This window comes from Lentinus tigrinus (genome assembly GCF_003813185.1).
Source record: "Lentinus tigrinus ALCF2SS1-7 unplaced genomic scaffold L226scaffold_11, whole genome shotgun sequence".
NCBI lineage: Eukaryota > Fungi > Basidiomycota > Agaricomycetes > Polyporales > Polyporaceae > Lentinus > Lentinus tigrinus.
In genome coordinates, this window is record NW_027137920.1 from 37,570 (window position 1) to 54,673 (window position 17,104).

A 17,104-nucleotide genomic window follows, 5' to 3' on the forward strand; every position below is an offset into this window, starting at 1 on the left:
AGAAGAACCTTGTCTCCTTTCTTGAGCAGAACCGATCCCGCTGGAAGTCTTCTAGCCATTGCTGCGGCTGCCTGTGCATGGGCAGCTATTGTGTTTTCCCTGGCTTCTTGAAGACTGCGGAGTCTTTCCTCAGTGCTTGGATGCTTTTGGTTGGTCCTTATTGTTCCAATTGCTTCCAGTTGGTATCCGTAAAGTAGCTCAAATGGAGATTTGCCCGTGACTGAATGTGTTCATTGGTTGTGTGCAAATTCAAATTGAGGAAGGAGTTTTGCCCAATTCTCGGGGTTATTTGCACAATATAGTCGAAGGGCTAAATTGAGTTTTTGGTTTACTCATTCTGTTTCTCCATCTGTTTGCGGATGATATGCGGTACTCAGGGCTGTTTCAATTCCTAGGCTTTGGTGTATTTCTTTGAAAGCTTTAGAAATGAACTGAGGTCCCCTATCAGATATGATCTTGGACAGTAATCCAAATCTGCGGTATATGTCTCGCTGCAATATGTCCATGGCTTCTTTAGCTGTGACATTCTTTGTGCAAGGAGAGAATACTGCTGCTTTTAAAACATCATGATCTACTACCACCTGAATAGCATTAAAGCCATCCGATTGGGGTAGATCAGTAATGTAGTCCATGGTTATGGTCTTGAAAGGTCTCGTATCGCCACTGTGCGGGATTGGCATAAGTCCTGGTTTAATAGGGTGCGTATTGACCTTGTTGACTTGACATGCAGAACAACCCTTGATGTATTGGGTTATGAATCTGCGCATACCTGGCCAAATGTACTCCCGTTTTACCAGATTATATGTTTTTGAATCCCTGGATGTCCCATGACTGGTGCATTGTGATACATCTTGACAATATCATGGTAAAGTTGCTTGTCTGGTGGAACATACACCCTATCTTTATATAGGAGTATGCCTTTATCGTCTGACCAATCTTCTGAATTTCCAAATTCAGGGTGTTTGGTAGTGTTTCCTTTCTGGGTAATGAACTCTATCACTGCTGTGTCTCGTAGCTTGCTATTGCGAATTCATTCCTGCAATTCTACGTTGACAGCTTTAGCAAAGAGTTCGGGTTCCAGGACAACAACATCTTTGTTGTCATTCTCCCCCCCGTCATGCCCTGATCTCCGAGAAAGGGTGTCTGCTTGGGTAAGGGATTTGCCTGGTTGGTGCTTGAGCACAATGTTAAATTCCGAAAGGAAGAAATGCCATTGTGCTTGTCTTTGGTTCAATTTTTGAGCCATACAGAAGTATGTGAGGTTGTTATGATCTGAGAGTACTTCTACAGGATGTGGAGAGCCCTGTAAAAAGTGTCGCCATGCTTTGAGTGCTCAAATAATGGCTAGTAGTTCTCGATCATATATTTGATAATTCTGTTCAGCTTGAGTGAAGGCTTTCGATAGATAGGCACATGGGTGCCATAATCCATCTGATCCTTGTTGCCGTAAGACTGCACCAGTTGCAACTTTTGATGCATCACATTCAATTTGGAACAGTTTTTCTGGATCTGGAATCTGAAGAATTGGTTCTTCAGTAAACCATTTCTTGAAAAGATTGAATGTTTGTTGACAATCTTGGGTCCACTTGAAAAGTTTGTCCTTCTTTGTGAGTTCTGTAAGGGGTCGAACAATCTTCAAATAGTCTCGAATGAATTGTCGATAGAAGTTTGCGAACCCTAGGAATGCTTGGACTTGTTTAACTGTTGTCGGTGGTTCCCAATCAAGGATTGCCTTGAGTTTTATTGGATCCATCGCAACCACTCCTGGGTGGATGATTGACCCAAGGAATTTGACTTCTTGTTTGTCAAATTCACATTCCTCCGCCTTGAGATATAGGTCACTTTCCTGGAGTCTTTGTAAAACTCTTCGTGTTCATTTGTGATGGATTTTGGGATTGTCTGAAAAGATGAGAATGTCATCCATATAGATGACTATCCATCCTTCCTGTAACATATCCCAAAAAATGTCGTTCATCATGTTCTGGAATGTGGCTGGTGCATTGCACAAACCAAAGAACATGACTGTTGGTTCGAATAGTCCCCTTGGGGTGATGAATGCCGCTTTCCACTGATCACCTTCCTTGATGCGAACATTATTGTATCCTGCTCGAACATCAAGTTTGGTGAAGATACTGGCACCTTTTAAACGATCTATGATATTGCTTATTAGAGGTAGTGGATATGCATTCTTGATCATTCCCTCATTTAAAGCTTGGTAGTCTTGTACTAGCCTAAGACTTCTGTCCTTCTTTGTAACAAAAAAGAAGGGTGAGGCTAATGGGGATTTGGACTTTCAAATGTATCCCTTTTCTAGGTTCTCCACGATAAACTTGTCGAGTTCAAGTCGTTCCGTATAGGTAAGTGGATAGATTTTCCTCCGTGATCCCTTGGTGTGATAGTCGAATTCCTTTTTGAATTCAATTGCATGATCCCAAGGTCATGATGGGGGAAATCTGTTAGCAGCCTTCTTTTCGAAGACCATTCTGAAGTCTTTGACAAAATTTGGTAGAATTTCATCTAGTGTCTTTTCTTTCTGGTCTAAGGCTGAGCATAGGTTACCTACAGATCGACCTAGATCTGTTTTATAGGTACCTGTGCTCCAAATTTCAATACCTAGATCCGTGCATGATCCATGCTGTAGGTACCTGGACCTGTAGGTTTGGATCATCTAGGTCACGGATCTAGGTAGTATAGATATACCTATGCAATACCTAAACCTATGCTCAGCCTTATTCTGGTCTTTCTTTGCTGCTATTGCTATTTTGGTTGACTTGTTGATTTTTCAGATGTCTCTCCTCCGGTACCATCTGTCAATGGTTTTTGAAGGATTGTGTGTGAGTTTGTCTGAGTCTTCTGAGTCCAAATCATCTTCATCTTCATAACTTGTCTGTATGAAAGATGTGACTAGCTCTAGGTTCTCCGGTTGACTTAGGAATCCCCATAACATCCTGTCTGGTGGATCATGTTCTGATTGGTATTTATGAATTCACTGTTGTCTTTTGATGATATCAGAAGGGATAGTGATACAACCACTCTCCCAATCGATATTTGGATTGTATTTGCGAATCCATGGCATGCCAAATAGGACATCTTCCCGTACTATGTCAGCAACATACCAATTGGTAGGTAATTTCTTTCCATTGATATTGAAAGTACCCTCCACTCAGTGGGTAATGGTTCCCATTTTGTTGACACTGTCATCTGCATTCTGAAAAGTCAGAGTCTTTGGTAATCTGACTATAGGTAGATTGTATCTTTCAACAATCTTTCGGTTAACAATGACAGCGTCTGCACTCGTGTCGATGAGCCCTTTGATTTCGACGGCTTTGTTTTCCACTTGCATGTAACCGGGTATAAGCAGAGCATGTCGCCTCCACTGTGTATTGGTTACTATGGTTACATGCAAGTCCATAGGCAAGTTCGGTGTCGAGTCGGCTTGCCTACTTAAAAATCCAATTTGAAATCTGTGGCTCTGAGTGCACTGACTTGAAGATCTTCTTTGTTGTCTTCTTTGTCTGTTTCTTCTCTTTCACTGTCATCTGAACCCTCCTGAACAAGCTGTCATACTTTCCGGTTGACAGATTTTACAGGTCCTTTGGGTTTAGACGGACTAGGCTATGTCATGGGTGGCGGAAACCCGTGCGGGTGGCTGCGGGTTTAATACATGGGTGTGGGTGCGGGTCACAGTGTACTGACCCACCTGTAACCCGGCACCCGAGTCACGGGTACAGCCACCCACCATATAAGGAATGCACAGAAGCGCTGGTTGGTCGATGTGTCTGGCGGCATACCAGACTCCTGCTCTGTGGACTAGACACAAAATGTATACAGTATGCTACAGAAAGACAGTACTAGTTCTGACAAGTCCGAAAGCGATTTGAAACTCCACTGATGAAAGTGCTGGTGACAATGGACTCGGAAGTCTGACCCCCTCCACTGGAAGACTAACCTACCTTGCACTATATGACCCCTGTTGTCGTCGGCCGGGCCTGTCTTCGTCCGAAAACAAAACCCTGCCATCCTTCCCTCCATCTGAACACCCATGTCCCGCTCGACTGCCGCTACTTCCCGCAAACGGGCCCGCAGCTCATCTCCACCTCCCCACGTGAACAACAAGAAGGTCAAGCGCAGCTGAGCCTCGGGCAAGGCTCGCGCGCAACCTAATCCTCCCCTTGCGCCTGCCAAGATGAAGGCAAAGCCGGTGCTGAAGCCTACGGCCAAGGGATCCAGGTCATCTAGCAGCCAGTCTTCGGACACTGCCTCCACGTCACGGAACCCTCGTCGACAGACGACAGTCCGCACGGAGGAGGAGGAGAATGCTGAGCTCGAGGCCCAGGGATTCACCGTGGTCGATGACGATGAAGACAGTGGGTCCGACGGAGAGGATCCCATCGCTGGTGGTTCTGGAGTTGACGAGGAGGTTGAGGACCCAGCTGTCGACTCCGAGGTCGAGCTAGGTATGTTGTTGTGTCGTATCCCAGGCTCTAGAGACTTGAAGCTGATGCCAGAACCTATCACATAGACGAGATGATGGCGAAGTGGAACTCACCGATATATGCCTTCTTCCACACCCGGCCGGATATCGAGTATGTGGAGGGTCGGCGCACCCATGTCTTCAAGTGTAGGGCCCGAGGCTGCAAGGTGCGCGTCCATCGTTACGTCGACAGCAAGGACCGGTCTTCGACTGGCAACCTCCGTCGCCACGCAAGGACTTGCTGGGGACAGGAGGCCGTCGAGGCTGCATGCGACGCCTTTGACCTTGACGAGGCCCGCGAAAATGTTGTCGGCGCCATCTTGAGGAACGGCTCGATCACCGCTTCCTTTGCGCGCAAGTCCGGCACCGTCACCTATAGTCATCGTCCCCATACACGCGCCGAGACCTGTACGGAGATTGTCCGATGGGTTGCCGAGAACCTCCGCCCGTTCAAGATCGTCCGTGACCGAGGGTTTGTCAGTCTCATGAAGACAGGCAGACCAGGTTATTACTTGCCTTCGCCGTCGACTGTGTCGCGTGATGTTAAGTTGGTTTTTGCTCGCGTCCGGATTCGCATCGCGCAGATCCTGCAGGTGTGTATGGTTAGTTACATGCCGCGCGTGACAGTGTGCTAACCACCTACCGGCATGGCTAGGACTATGACGGTGACCTCCACTTTGCGACTGACGCGTAGACATCCCCAAACCACCGCGCTTACATCGCCATCACCATCCACCTTGAGCACGAGGGCAAGCCCATCAGCCTTCTGCTTGATGTGGTCGAGGTCGCGCGCTCTCATAGCGGCGTCAACCTCGCTGCCGCTTTCGCGAAGGTGTTGAAAGAATTTGACATTTCTGACAAGGTACGTGGGTTAGCGTGTTCGCCGTCACGGTGTCAAGCATCAACTCAACTCACTGTAGATTCTCGCGGTGACGTGCGACAATGCGACAAACAACGATACGATGGTTGACAAGCTCACCGAACTCTTGCCGGAGTTCTCGGGAGATGTCAACCGTGTGCGCTGTTTCTTGCATGTCCTCAATCTTGTTGCAAGGAGTTTGATCCGACAATTCGATGCAGAGGTCGACAAGGAGCTGGCGGAGAGGGATGCGGATGAGAGAGAGCTGGCCGAGCTGGCTGAGGGTTTAGAGGAGGACGAGGTTGAGACGCAGATGGAAGCGGCGGATTTTGGTGCCGAAGGTGAGTGTTTAGATGACGATCCAGATGATGAGGTGGAGGGGATGGAGGGGATGGGGGAGGAAGAGCGTGTGCAGTTTGCAGAGGATGTGCGGCCAGTCAGACTTCTTCTAGCGAAGGTATGTGTGGACTTCGATCTCTATCGTCATGAATCCTGCTTACCTCTTCTTCAATACCAGCTCCGCAAGCTGGCGTTCAAGATTATCCACTCGACCACTGTCCTGCTCCCCGCCTGGAAGGCACTGCTGGCCGAACTTGACTTGCCTGTTGCGCTCTTGCCGCGCGATGTTCGCACGCGATGGAACTCGACCTTCGATATGCTGGATGGTTGTTTGAAGTACCGCCTCGCGATCGACAAGATGTGCAGCGACAAGACATTCGGGCTGAGGCAGTACGAGCTCTCAGCAGATGAATGGAAGATAGCACGCCAGCTGCGAGATGTGCTGAAGGTTCGTACTCACACTCACGTTTCCACCGCGCCTATGCAAACAATGGCCAAATGTGCGCCCACAAACGTGGCAGTACTGATTGCTATTCGTCCTTCTACCTGCTTGCTCCTGCATCTATTTATTCTCGCTCTCCTAGGTCTTCAAGGATGCTAGTCTATATTTCTCTCGTGCTGGCACGCCCAATCTCGCCACTGTCATTCCTGCCATGGACCATATCGACTCTATCTTAACCACTGCCAGTGTTTCGACCCACAAGTACGACTACGCGATCCGGGTGGCCTGCGGCCTCGCCAAACGCGTGCTCGACAAGTACTACTCGCTCACAGACAGCTCGAATACCTACCGCATCGCTATGAGTACGTATATTCCTCTCGGATTCTACGTTGGTCGCACTGACAACATACTGCTAGTTCTCCACCCTCGCCACAAGCTCGCGTATTTCAAGAAGCTCCGCTGGATCGAGCAATGGCAGCGCACAGCCCGGGAGCTCATCGTCGAGGAGTTCAAGACACATTACGCCGGCCGGGTCGATGGTGATGGCGTCGTCGAGGAGGGAACTGGGGCAGGTCCGGAGGGCGTGGAGGGAGCTCAGGACGCTACGCAGCAGGCACAGGAGGTATGTGTGATTTTTATTCTGAGGATCCGGGAAACTGAGAACATCCCCCAGCCGTGAACGCTGCAGGTGACGCGCGCGTGTCTGAGGACTGCCCACCACGATCTGTCCTCAGACACGCGCTCCTCCGGGGTTTTGCGATGCCACCGCGATGCAGAGAGCAGCAGCTCCTCCATGCTTTCGACTCGCAGGCACGCCAGACCCGCACAACCATCGCTCTCGTGAGAGCGGTGGTCAACCTGATCTTCGACCTTGATATTGAGACGATCCGGGAAACGGAGAACATCCCCCAGCCATCAAAGCTGCAGGCGACGCGCGCGTGTCTGAGGACTGCCCACCGCGATCTGTCCTCGGACACGCACTCCTCCGGGGTTTCCGCGAGGCCATCCGTGATGCAGAGAGCAGCAGCTCCTCCGTCCTTTCCACTCGTAGGCGCACCAGACCCGCACAACCATGGCTCTCGTGACGACGTCGCAGCCAGACTCTAGCACAACCTCCCGCGATGTCCTGTACTGCTGGTCCATCGCGTCACCCTTGGCGTCGAGTCCGACACCTGGGGTTAGGATGAGGAAGTCCTCGTCTGGGGACGATTCGCCCTCCCGCGGTGGTCAACCTGATCTTCGACCTCTTCAATATCCCATCATCTAACATGGCCATCTCGTCGTTAGGACGGCAACATCTTCGACGCTCTCGACAGCCTCCAAGCTCCTCAACCTTCGGAGCTGCGCGACGAGCTGGAGCGCTACCTCAGTACCGATCCTGAACATGCCCCCGACGCAATCCAGTGGTGGATCGAGCGTCGCGCCATTTTCCCTAATCTATCTCGCACGGCCATCGACTATCTCACTATACCAGGTATGTACTGCATGTGTCGTTTATGTCTGCATCTACTGACCTCCAAACGACCCGGAAGCCACCTCAGTTGATGTCGAGAGAGTGTTCAGCCGTGGACGACTACTCCTCACTCATGTCCGGAACCGTCTCAATGCGCAGACGACCCGCGCACTCCTCTGCCTTGGCAGCTGGAGTGTCCTAGGTCTCGTGAAGCCAGAGGATGCGGCCGTCGCTTCGCAGCTCCCCGAGGTGGATGGATCTGATTCCGACTTTGAGATGGGTTATGGGTGGGACAAGATTGACGTCTCCCAGTTGAAGAAGTAGATCCTACACTCGTTTCCATCTTGTCATTCTTTGTATCCCGCATGTACCTCCGTCCTTGCTCGGGCCATCGGGCGCACACTCTTTAGTAGAATTATCACTCTTTGTCGTCTATCTGACCGTCTCCGAGTCCGTCGTAATGAACAAACTGAATTAATCTTTTGATAAATATGTCAGCGGCCTGCGAAATTGTGTGATCAAGTAAAATTTCTGAAAACGTCAAGAGTTCCTATCGAACGTCGCCGTAAGATTGAACAGCAACAACTACAACCATGTCGCAGGAGCGGACGGCACTCCCTCAGCCAGTCCTCCCGGATCGCAGCTCGCCACCCTCTCCTGCACCTATAACTAGAGAGCTACTCGAAGCTCTGTCTAATACTGCACATCCATCCGCTGCCTCGGATCACAGCGACAACAGCATACCCTCTCTTGAGACGGTCTCCGATTCCGACGAGTCTGAACCTGGCCCGGGGCAAGCGCACACCACTCAACAGCCTGGGATCTACCGTCTCGCTACCTTCCTCGATCCCTGGACAGCTCCTACAAGGCGTATCAGACCGGCATACATACACCTCAAGATTGTCTATCAAACACGCATCGCGGAGCTGGAGGGGAGGCCCATGATTAAGCTGGAGATTGTTGCCAATGACACGCATGCTGAGAACCTTCGTCAGGTGGTGAGTACTAACACGCTTTGATATCGTCATGTTCTCTCGAGTCCAGCCTCTTTGATCATGACACCTGAATGATACGCTAGATATACCTGCCCACCACTCTTGCGGGTGCGCGTGCCCTCCCCCCGGCTGTGTGGGAGGGTTTCTGGGCCGATATTGCCCATAACGGTCTCCTGGAACTCCTGGACGAAGAACAACATGAATTAATTGAGGCCATCATTGACATTTTCCGCTACTATGCTACACTCTCTCCGCGTGCTACAGAGACCTGGGACGACTTCCTTGAGGAGCTCTACCTCGGTGCTGAGTTCAGTGCTCATCTCAGTCAACCTGGGGAGCGCGTCCTCAGTGATCTCTCCCGCTGGGCCATGGAACACATTCCAGTGAGTACACACTTTGTGTTATGATCACTCTTTCATGACTTGCACTTTAGGGAGCCTTTCCAGACATCTTCGAGAGATCGGACTCGGATTCGGATGGCGCAGACTCGATTCTGTCGGAGGATGGTCGGCAGGGTACTACAAGTCATGGTGGGACAGTCGGCCCGGATGAGCTCTGACACCGGTTATTACTAGTACAGTGTATTGCCCATGAATCATGACGTGTCGAATGCTCGATCTCGCAGCCTGCAGTGGTACTATGCACGTCAATTGTGGTTTTCTTGCATCCCCTGACCCGAGGGTTTACGCACACAACCCATATCCGTGCACCCGGCGCTTAGCACCCGTACCCATACCCATACCCACATATGTGGGTGTGGGTGTCACTCGGGTGTGGGTTCGGGTCAGCATGGTCGTACCCAGGGGTACACCCATGACATAGCCTAAGACGGACAGTCTCTGGATATGTGTCCAGATTTCCGGCACCTGAAACACAGTTCCTTGTTCTGTAACTCTTGTCGCTCTTTGATAGAGAGTTTGTTGATGTCGAGAGAGTTGTCTTCTCCAACATTAACTGCTCATACAGTCTTCTTCGGCTTTGAAGTTTTGGCTGTCTGTGTCTTTCGGTTGGCCAAAATCTTCTCTGTTAGTTGATAGCTATGGTCTAACTCCTTGGTTCGAGTCATCCATTCTGTAATGTTTGCCGGAGCTGGATATGACATTGAAATCTTCCTCAGCAAATATTCAGGGAGTGCCTGTCTGTATAATGCTAGTTGCGCTATAGGATCCCAAATATTGCCTTTGAGGGCTAAGTCCATGAACCATGCATTGAACTTGTCGACTGATGTGTAGTCTTTGAGTCGAATGGTGGTTAATTGGACCATGAAGTTGTCGACTTCATCTACTGGAGCGAAGGCATTTAGGAAGTTTTATTTAAAATTGGCCCAGGTGTCAAACCCTCAGGGAACACCTGGGTGTACTTCCTCTTTAGCCCTCTGGATGGCCGTATCTTTCCAGTAGTTGATGTTATCTCCTTCCATGAAGGATAGAGCTGTTGCAACCTTTGTATAATCGTTGCCAAAGTCTTGCAGTCTTGCGGTGAAAAGGAGAAAGAGTTGGTTGAGAAAGGATCAGGTCTTGTTTTTGTCTCCGTTAAAGACCTCTGGATCCTTAATCTTTCCCTTTCCTGGCCCCGCAGGTTGCGGTTGATATCCTAGAGGGTTGGCTGGAGCTCCTGGTGGTGGTCCTCCTCCACCTCCTCCAGGTGGTGGCGATCCCCTACCTGGTGGTGTGGCTCCTCCTTCACCCCCTCCAGATGATGGGGATGGGGGTCTTCCTGGTCCTGTTGGTGGGTTCGAAGTGGGTGATGATGGAGCTGGTGGTTTTCCACCACTTCCTGTTACCCCTGTAGCGAAGCTGCCTCCTCCAAAACTCTTTGGTGAGGCAAAGCTTCCGTAAGGTGTCAGCACACTTGGTTGAGTTCTGCTGGTAGGCTGGTATGAGTACTGGCTTCCAGCCACATATCCACCACTTGTACTTAAAGAGGATCCTGTTCCAAATGCCTGGCCTAGGGCAGCAGAAACTGATGCACCTGTGGGTATATAGAGCGGCCATCTCTCCATCATAATGATGGTTGTGCTCGTTGTATAGGTGATTCTGAGATATGTATTTTTTGTGTGTCCCTGAAATCTTCTTCATCCAAAGATCTGACTGCTACTTTCTCCCATTCTGGCTGTGATTCTGGTTCAATAGAGTGTTCCTATGGTTGATCTGTCTCTGGCTCTGGTTCTGGTTCTGGTAATGAACTTAATGGAGTTAAAGGAGTTTGCAATATCCCTGATGGAACTCATGAGCTTGATGAAACTGATTGAGCTCCTGCTAGAGCTGGATGTCTCTCAATAGGTGGTTGTGGCCCATGAGTTTTTACGATATCCTTCACCTGTGTTTTTTTGGCTGTTTGAGGTTTCCCAGTTGTGAGATATTTATTGAAATACTACCAGAATTGTTGTATCATAGTGGACAATGTGCGTGTGTACAGTTGTTCCACTGTCTGGTAGTTTCTCGGTAGTATTTATCTCAAGTCTTGTCTGTGTCAAAGAGATGATACTGTTTGTGTTACGGTGGACCTAATGCATTACGAGTGTTAGTACACCGCACCTTATACTGTACCTTAGTCCTAGAGAAGACAAGATGCTAGTCTGACAAGGACTAGAAGCAGAAGTGTTGCGACAATAACAAGAGCAAGGGCCAATAGTCTACAGACCATTGGCAGCTAATGTTATTGAACGAAGGGTAAACGTACAAGGAATACAAGAGGTCGAAAACTGGGGAATGTGTCCTACATGAGGGGTCTTTATATACTGCTAGTGTCGGGGCTGTATGGTGGAGTATGGCCCTTGTGCTAGTGGAGTAAAGTGGTGAATGATGAAATAACTAGTGGAGCTAAGTGGAACTAAGTGGAGAAGATGAGTAAGGAACTGGAGACAAGTGGAGTAAAGGCATATGGAGGTGGAGATGAGTGGAGAGACGACCTAGTAGTGGTTATCTAAGGAAAAGGTAAGTCCGTGCGGTTAGTTGTGCTAGACCAGAGCCGCTATAGTACAGTAGCACAACAAAGAAGTGAAGCTAGTCCATGGCAGTAGTAGACAACCAGGAGCCTACCAGTTGTAACAATGGTAGGCCTCATTTTTCTTCATGTCATGGTACAGTCAACACCCTCATAACCCATACCGATTGGGATGGGGGTCAAAGTATGGGGTGTCGGAGAGTATGGGCTTTAGGAGAGCACGCCAAAATAAGCGCTGAGCCGCACACGGACATTTGACATAGGCGCCGGTGTACAGGGCTACTGATGTCAAAAATACTCTGTGATATATGTGTTCACCATCGCGCTCTGCGTTCCACACTGCAGTTGACGCGAGAATCCCACCAAGGCATCCTCCAACTTCCTTGCCACAGGATCATTCACAGTCCGCAGCCTAGCTTTGCGCCGTGATGGTCCCTCCTCCGAGTCCTCCTCCAGCTCTTTGTCATTGCCCTCTTGAGCCGCCTCACGTACTGCATCAAAGATATCCTCCTCTGAGACCTCTGCAATGACCTCCAATTCAGCTGCCAGGTTCAAGAGGCTGCCGATATCCATACGGTTGGATGGCTGCAGGGCACCGCGCTTGACGAGTTCATTGATTGTCCATATCTGGTGCCTATGCAGGCTTGTAACGTATATTACATAATCTATACTATGGGTTATTCCCTCCGAAAAAAGCTATGGGTCATGGGATACCATAGAGTTATGGGTTATGCCGACTGTCCCGACTTGGGAAGGCCGAAATCTTATGGGTTATCATAGAGTATGGGTTATCAGACGGTATGGGTTAAAAGGGTTTCAACTGTAGTTCCGAGAGACCATAGTGTTGCTGGCAGTCTGCAGAGGTGTTGAAAAACTCCAGCATCTCATGTGCAATCTGAGTGAAGGACAATGGAGTTCATCACAATAGATGAGAATGGTCTTGCACATGGTTGGGGTAACCTTAACACATGGCAAGTTGGCAGGTTCTTTACATGTTAACTAGGACAAAGGGAGAGACAGTGCCAGCACCAGCGGTTTCCTGGCGGGTGAGAAGTACCTTCCAAATATGGGGTCTGCATCACTTTGTGCGGTCACCGTATCAATCGCGAGGGAGACAATTGTCAGAACAAAATCACAGGGCCTGGCCGGGAATTGAACCCGGGACCTCCTCCATGTTGCGCACACAAGTGCACCCTAAGAAGGAATCATACTACTAGACCACCAGGCCGTGGAGATCAATTGCAAAAGTATATCTGTATGGGTTTTACTACATATGGCATTGGCATCTGCGCACAGTACTGACTCCTCGTCTCCCTGATCTGGCACAATATCAATCTCGCCGCAGTTGCAAGCGACTCACTGTCTCTACTCAACGTTGAAATGCTGGATGATATGACTTCGCATCTCTTGAACATGAAGACGCAGCTCGTCTGTTCCGCTTACCGTCAGCCTCAACAAAGACATAGTAGTGGTCGACCGCGCTAATCAGGGGCCCTTCCCCTGAGCAAATTGGACAGCCATGAAGACAACGAGCCAACGGCATGAACGCTGTGATGGTACCGCACTCCACCTTCAGAAGCAGTTCAGCCAGTTCAGAGTCCATTTTCCCATCATGCTGTGGAGGCCGCGGACTCAGACACACGTTTCCTACAGATCAGATCACAACAACATCGCGTCGGCTCCCTTCTTCCGAGCCGCCCGTGCCCTCATCGCTCATGAGCACATCCACGCTCCCCACGAGCGCAGCGCCAATGCGCCCTGACAGCGCTGCGTTCACGCCGCCTATGACCTTGACCTCGAGCGTGCGCCCGTCTGCAGGCTGGCCGTGAGACTTGACGACTGCTGCCTGCGCGTCCTTCTCGTACTTGTAGGTGAGTCGCACGACGGGGTCAGGGGACGCGGAGTGGAGGACGGAGGAAGTGATGGGCCCACAACGCTTGAAGATGGCCTGGGGAAGTGAGGCAAGGTGAGAGTCGCAGACAGGACTCGAGGGGCCAGGGTAGTGCCATTCGTCCAGATCCTGACGTGGTAACCCGTTTGTATCACGACCGGATGTCACTTGGTATACAGAATGCTAATCTTCGGTAACGTGGGCGGGAGACAGGGTGGGCATGGGCGGAAAGTAGATAGGGGGCGTGTGTTGGGCAAGATGACGACACAGGACGCGTCGGATTGTAGTAGACACGAAGACCAGAGGCGTATGGGATCGCAAAAGGGAGCGGAATTGGTGGGAAGGAGAGGAGAAGACAGACGGACCTCGACATCAGCTGCGGCAGTGCCCTTTGCAAGGCCAGCGACCTGGAGGACGTTGCCCCTGGAGCTGGCGCCCTTTATTGAGAGACCTCCCTTGTCGCCGACGGCATCTCGCAGGGCCTTATCCGCGATGCCAAAGTTCGTTTTGGGTGCGCCGGCGGGGGCATTTGTGAGACGAGCAGAGAGGGAGGCTCAGGGAGCGGTCCGCATCGTACATGTTATGCTTCCATGAGCCGGTTACATCGCCGGGCGAGGGGCGGGAGCAGCGCCAGGTAGGAGAAAGATGCGTTCAAGCAGGGATGCCATGAAAGGGAGGAGGTCGTCGTTGTCGGTGTCGTCGTCGTCGTGGTTGACGGCAGCGCCACCGCGCGCTGCCCGTTGATTGGTCTCGTTTGGCAGGCGCTTACATACACGCTGTTGTTGCTCAAGAACACACTCCTCACCCTAACCCCAACCACGACCACGACGACCGTCATGAACAGTTCAGATCCTCCTCGTCCTCCCTCTGAAGCGACCGCTGCGCGGAAGAAGCTTCCGCCATCGAGCCGCGAGCACTTTACGTCGGCTCTAGTTACGAGTCATGGCACTCCTCTTCCTCCCGACATCGCGGCCTACGCCATCGGTGCCGCCTTTCCCCCAGAACTTGTCCGTCCCATCGCAGAAGCATTATGCACCCCCGAGCGGATCGAGAAGACCTTCCACAACTATGACGCCGCTCTCCTCTTCGAGTTGATCGAAATGGACGTCAACCAGACCCTCCTCCACATATTCGACTCCGTCAAGAAGCAACGGCTCACCTTGTGGGTTCTCTGTGTCATCCCCGGTCCCCGCAACAAGATGCCCTCGGACCGCATGGAAGCCGAGAGGTGGAAGCTCTTCCGCCGATTCCTCTCCCAGAACGGTGTTAGCCAGGACGTCATCAAGAGATTGAGGAAGTGCATTGCTCCCTGGCCCAAGGGCGCTGCATGTGCGTATCTCATCTTGTTTTCCCGCTATTCTCTCTGATGCAATATCCGCGTCCCAGATCCAGTTTGGGTTCCCGACTTGCTCTTCTATAAGTTACGGATGCAGGCCAAGGAGAAGCAGGTGGCTGAGACGGATGAGAACGCGTCCGAGGCCAGTTCAGCAGTCCACGAGCAGCCAGGAGCTCTTAGGGACGCGCGTGCGCTCACTCAACATAGATCTCTTTCCTGCTCTTAGCATCGCCTTGTCTTACTGTATTCTGTACTTCTGTGTCTCAGTGGTGTACCCTACATTTGCAATCATTCGCGTCACGTCTCCCGCATTCGTTTATATAGGATTACATATGTGGGCACCTTGTTCTGTCAATCATTGCTCTTTGAACAAACGCTGGTTCTAAACATACTGAAATTCACGATTCAAGCAAGCGGTCCACGGTTGTTTGTTATTGTCCAGAAGGACCCTCTTCACTGGGATTAGATATTGAATGCTCGCTTCGCTTGGAACTACATGGCTATCAAATTGCGTAGAGTACACACAAAGGATGAAATACATTACATGTCCAACTGACACCGCAAGAGTCTCATACACTGTCGAGTGCCCTTACAACAATGTCTCGTAAGGTTTGACGAACCAACTCTTCTGTTGCCATGTACCATGTCGGCTGCGGCGGCTCCTCACCGCCAGGCTGCAGTGCACCTAGCCACAGAACCTCCATCTCACCATCATCCTCAACAACTCCAAGCTGTAACATCGCTACGATGAGACTTGGACCTGATTGCGCATCTGTTGTGAAACACATCCCAACCGTTCCGATCTGACCAAGTTCTTTCAAGTACCCGCTAAGCTGCCGGACTCCTGGGGTCTGACCGCGCAACTTATCCTCGATGATGAGCAACGGCTTGCGCGCCCGGCTGACGACGAAGTCTGGTCTCTTGTAGGACAGTTTGCCAGGTCTATTGTCGACGAGCCGACCGAGATAATCCACGGTGAGATGCTCAAACCCGGAGATGGGAGACTTGTCACGCATCGACGGAGGCTCAAATGTCCCAATACTGTGGTCGTTGTTGGCAGTGGAGGTAGAGGCTCTACTCGGGCCAGATACGATGGCCGCCGTGGTGACGGGCGTGCTTGTGTGAGCAATATTGGCGTCGAAGCCAGACATCGACACTTGTTCCAAGTCCGAGTACAAGTCCATGGGCACAGTGCCGCGCTTTCTGACTGCCCGCACTGATCAGTCTGCTGCAAGGAAGTATATACGGATTGCACAGTACTCACCTGGAGTCTTCATCGTCACCACACCCCTGGAGGAAGATTCCAGGTTATCATCGTTCGAGTCTGCCTCATCCTCGGAGTCGTCCTGTACAACCGCTGGTGGAGACGGCTCCTCGTCCTGCTCGACCTCTTCGCCCTGCTTTCGGACCTCCTCGCCCTGTTCGACCTCCTCGCCTTGTTCGAACTGCTCTTCCTCGCCAGTGTCACCCTCCACGGTGTTTTGCTCGAAGGTAGTACCATAGAGGTAATGTCTACTCGTATCTCCTTCCACTGCCTGGATCGACCAGTCCGCCACTTGCTTGAGGATTGCTTGTTCCACCTCCGGATTGTATGTCCATTGGTCTTGGATCAGGAACTTGCCTTGGAGTGGGAAGAAGTGGCGAAGGAGGGCGAGCACGGCGCAGTCTACTTGGGACTCATACGGGCGTGGCTGCGAATAAATGGTACTCTGTGTAGGATCCGTCAACAGTCCAGCGACGAAATCCGATATCTCGAGTGAGGGCAGCTTGCGCTGAAGAGGCATTGATGGGTAGCTTAGTATATCTGGGTGCAGATCCCCGAAATGCGATGTCAACATACCTCGCGCTCCTGCGTTGCCACCCGCTTTCGCATGGCTTTGATTTCCTCCAGCATCTTCGTCACCTCGTCTCTGTTGAAATATTTCCATCGGGTATTCGATGCCTTCTGCACATAGATAGATCGCTGCTTGAGCTTCCGTGCAGTCAGACATACTGGGACGTACGAACTTCGGGCAAACGTGTATGCAACATCCCGTACAGCCTCTCATGCATATTCTTGAGAAATGCATCAACATCGACATCGGTGGCCATCGTCTTGAATCTTGTGTGATAGAAGTTTCAGGGTGAATGCGGTAGAGTCCAGGTAGATTCGTACGTAGGGGGAAGTTGAGGCTCGCCGCAGGTGGTTACAGGTGGTTGGGGTTTCAAGCTCAAGGTTCGGATTGCGAAGGTTTGCGCCGAGGAAATGAGGCGGTCTTGTTCCCCTGGTTTTAAAGTCCGCCGATTTGTTTCGGGGTCCGCCCTCTCCTCCGCTGGGGCTTACCTCGTAGAGACGCACCCTCGCAACTCTGCCCGCCTCACGGCAGCGC

At 51.1% G+C, this 17,104-nt stretch overlaps 4 protein-coding genes and 1 non-coding gene across 5 annotated transcripts; 2 read left to right on the forward strand and 3 right to left on the reverse strand.

The window, feature by feature from the left end:
- Window positions 1-8,160: 8,160 nt before the first annotated feature.
- On the forward strand, window positions 8,161-9,121 carry L226DRAFT_570693 (uncharacterized protein; the record flags this gene model as incomplete). The annotated part of the gene is made up of 3 exons (XM_067684463.1): window positions 8,161-8,565; window positions 8,646-8,945; window positions 8,996-9,121. The coding sequence occupies 3 exons, from the start codon at window positions 8,161-8,163 to the stop codon at window positions 9,119-9,121; spliced, it is 831 nt and encodes a 276-aa protein (XP_067535592.1).
- A 3,524-nt stretch (window positions 9,122-12,645) lies between these two features.
- Window positions 12,646-12,736, reverse strand: L226DRAFT_t123. The gene has a single exon. It is a non-coding gene; the product is annotated as a tRNA-Pro (tRNA).
- Window positions 12,737-12,965: 229 nt separating this feature from the next.
- On the reverse strand, window positions 12,966-13,621 carry L226DRAFT_612689 (uncharacterized protein; the record flags this gene model as incomplete). Its single annotated transcript, XM_067686414.1, has 2 exons — window positions 12,966-13,456; window positions 13,598-13,621. The coding sequence occupies 2 exons, from the start codon at window positions 13,619-13,621 to the stop codon at window positions 13,163-13,165; spliced, it is 318 nt and encodes a 105-aa protein (XP_067535593.1). The 3' UTR covers window positions 12,966-13,162.
- A 583-nt stretch (window positions 13,622-14,204) lies between these two features.
- Window positions 14,205-15,261, forward strand: L226DRAFT_534614 (uncharacterized protein). The gene is made up of 2 exons (XM_067680711.1): window positions 14,205-14,728; window positions 14,786-15,261. Exons 1-2 carry the CDS (start codon window positions 14,236-14,238, stop codon window positions 14,959-14,961), a joined length of 669 nt encoding a protein of 222 aa, XP_067535594.1. The 5' UTR covers window positions 14,205-14,235; the 3' UTR covers window positions 14,962-15,261.
- Window positions 15,198-16,966, reverse strand: L226DRAFT_560176 (uncharacterized protein; the record flags this gene model as incomplete). The annotated part of the gene is made up of 6 exons (XM_067683338.1): window positions 16,743-16,966; window positions 16,576-16,680; window positions 16,000-16,507; window positions 15,445-15,942; window positions 15,356-15,420; window positions 15,198-15,227 (listed from the first exon to the last, which is right to left on the reverse strand). The coding sequence occupies exons 1-6, from the start codon at window positions 16,824-16,826 to the stop codon at window positions 15,198-15,200; spliced, it is 1,290 nt and encodes a 429-aa protein (XP_067535595.1). The 5' UTR covers window positions 16,827-16,966.
- Between the last annotated feature and the right edge of the window lie 138 nt (window positions 16,967-17,104).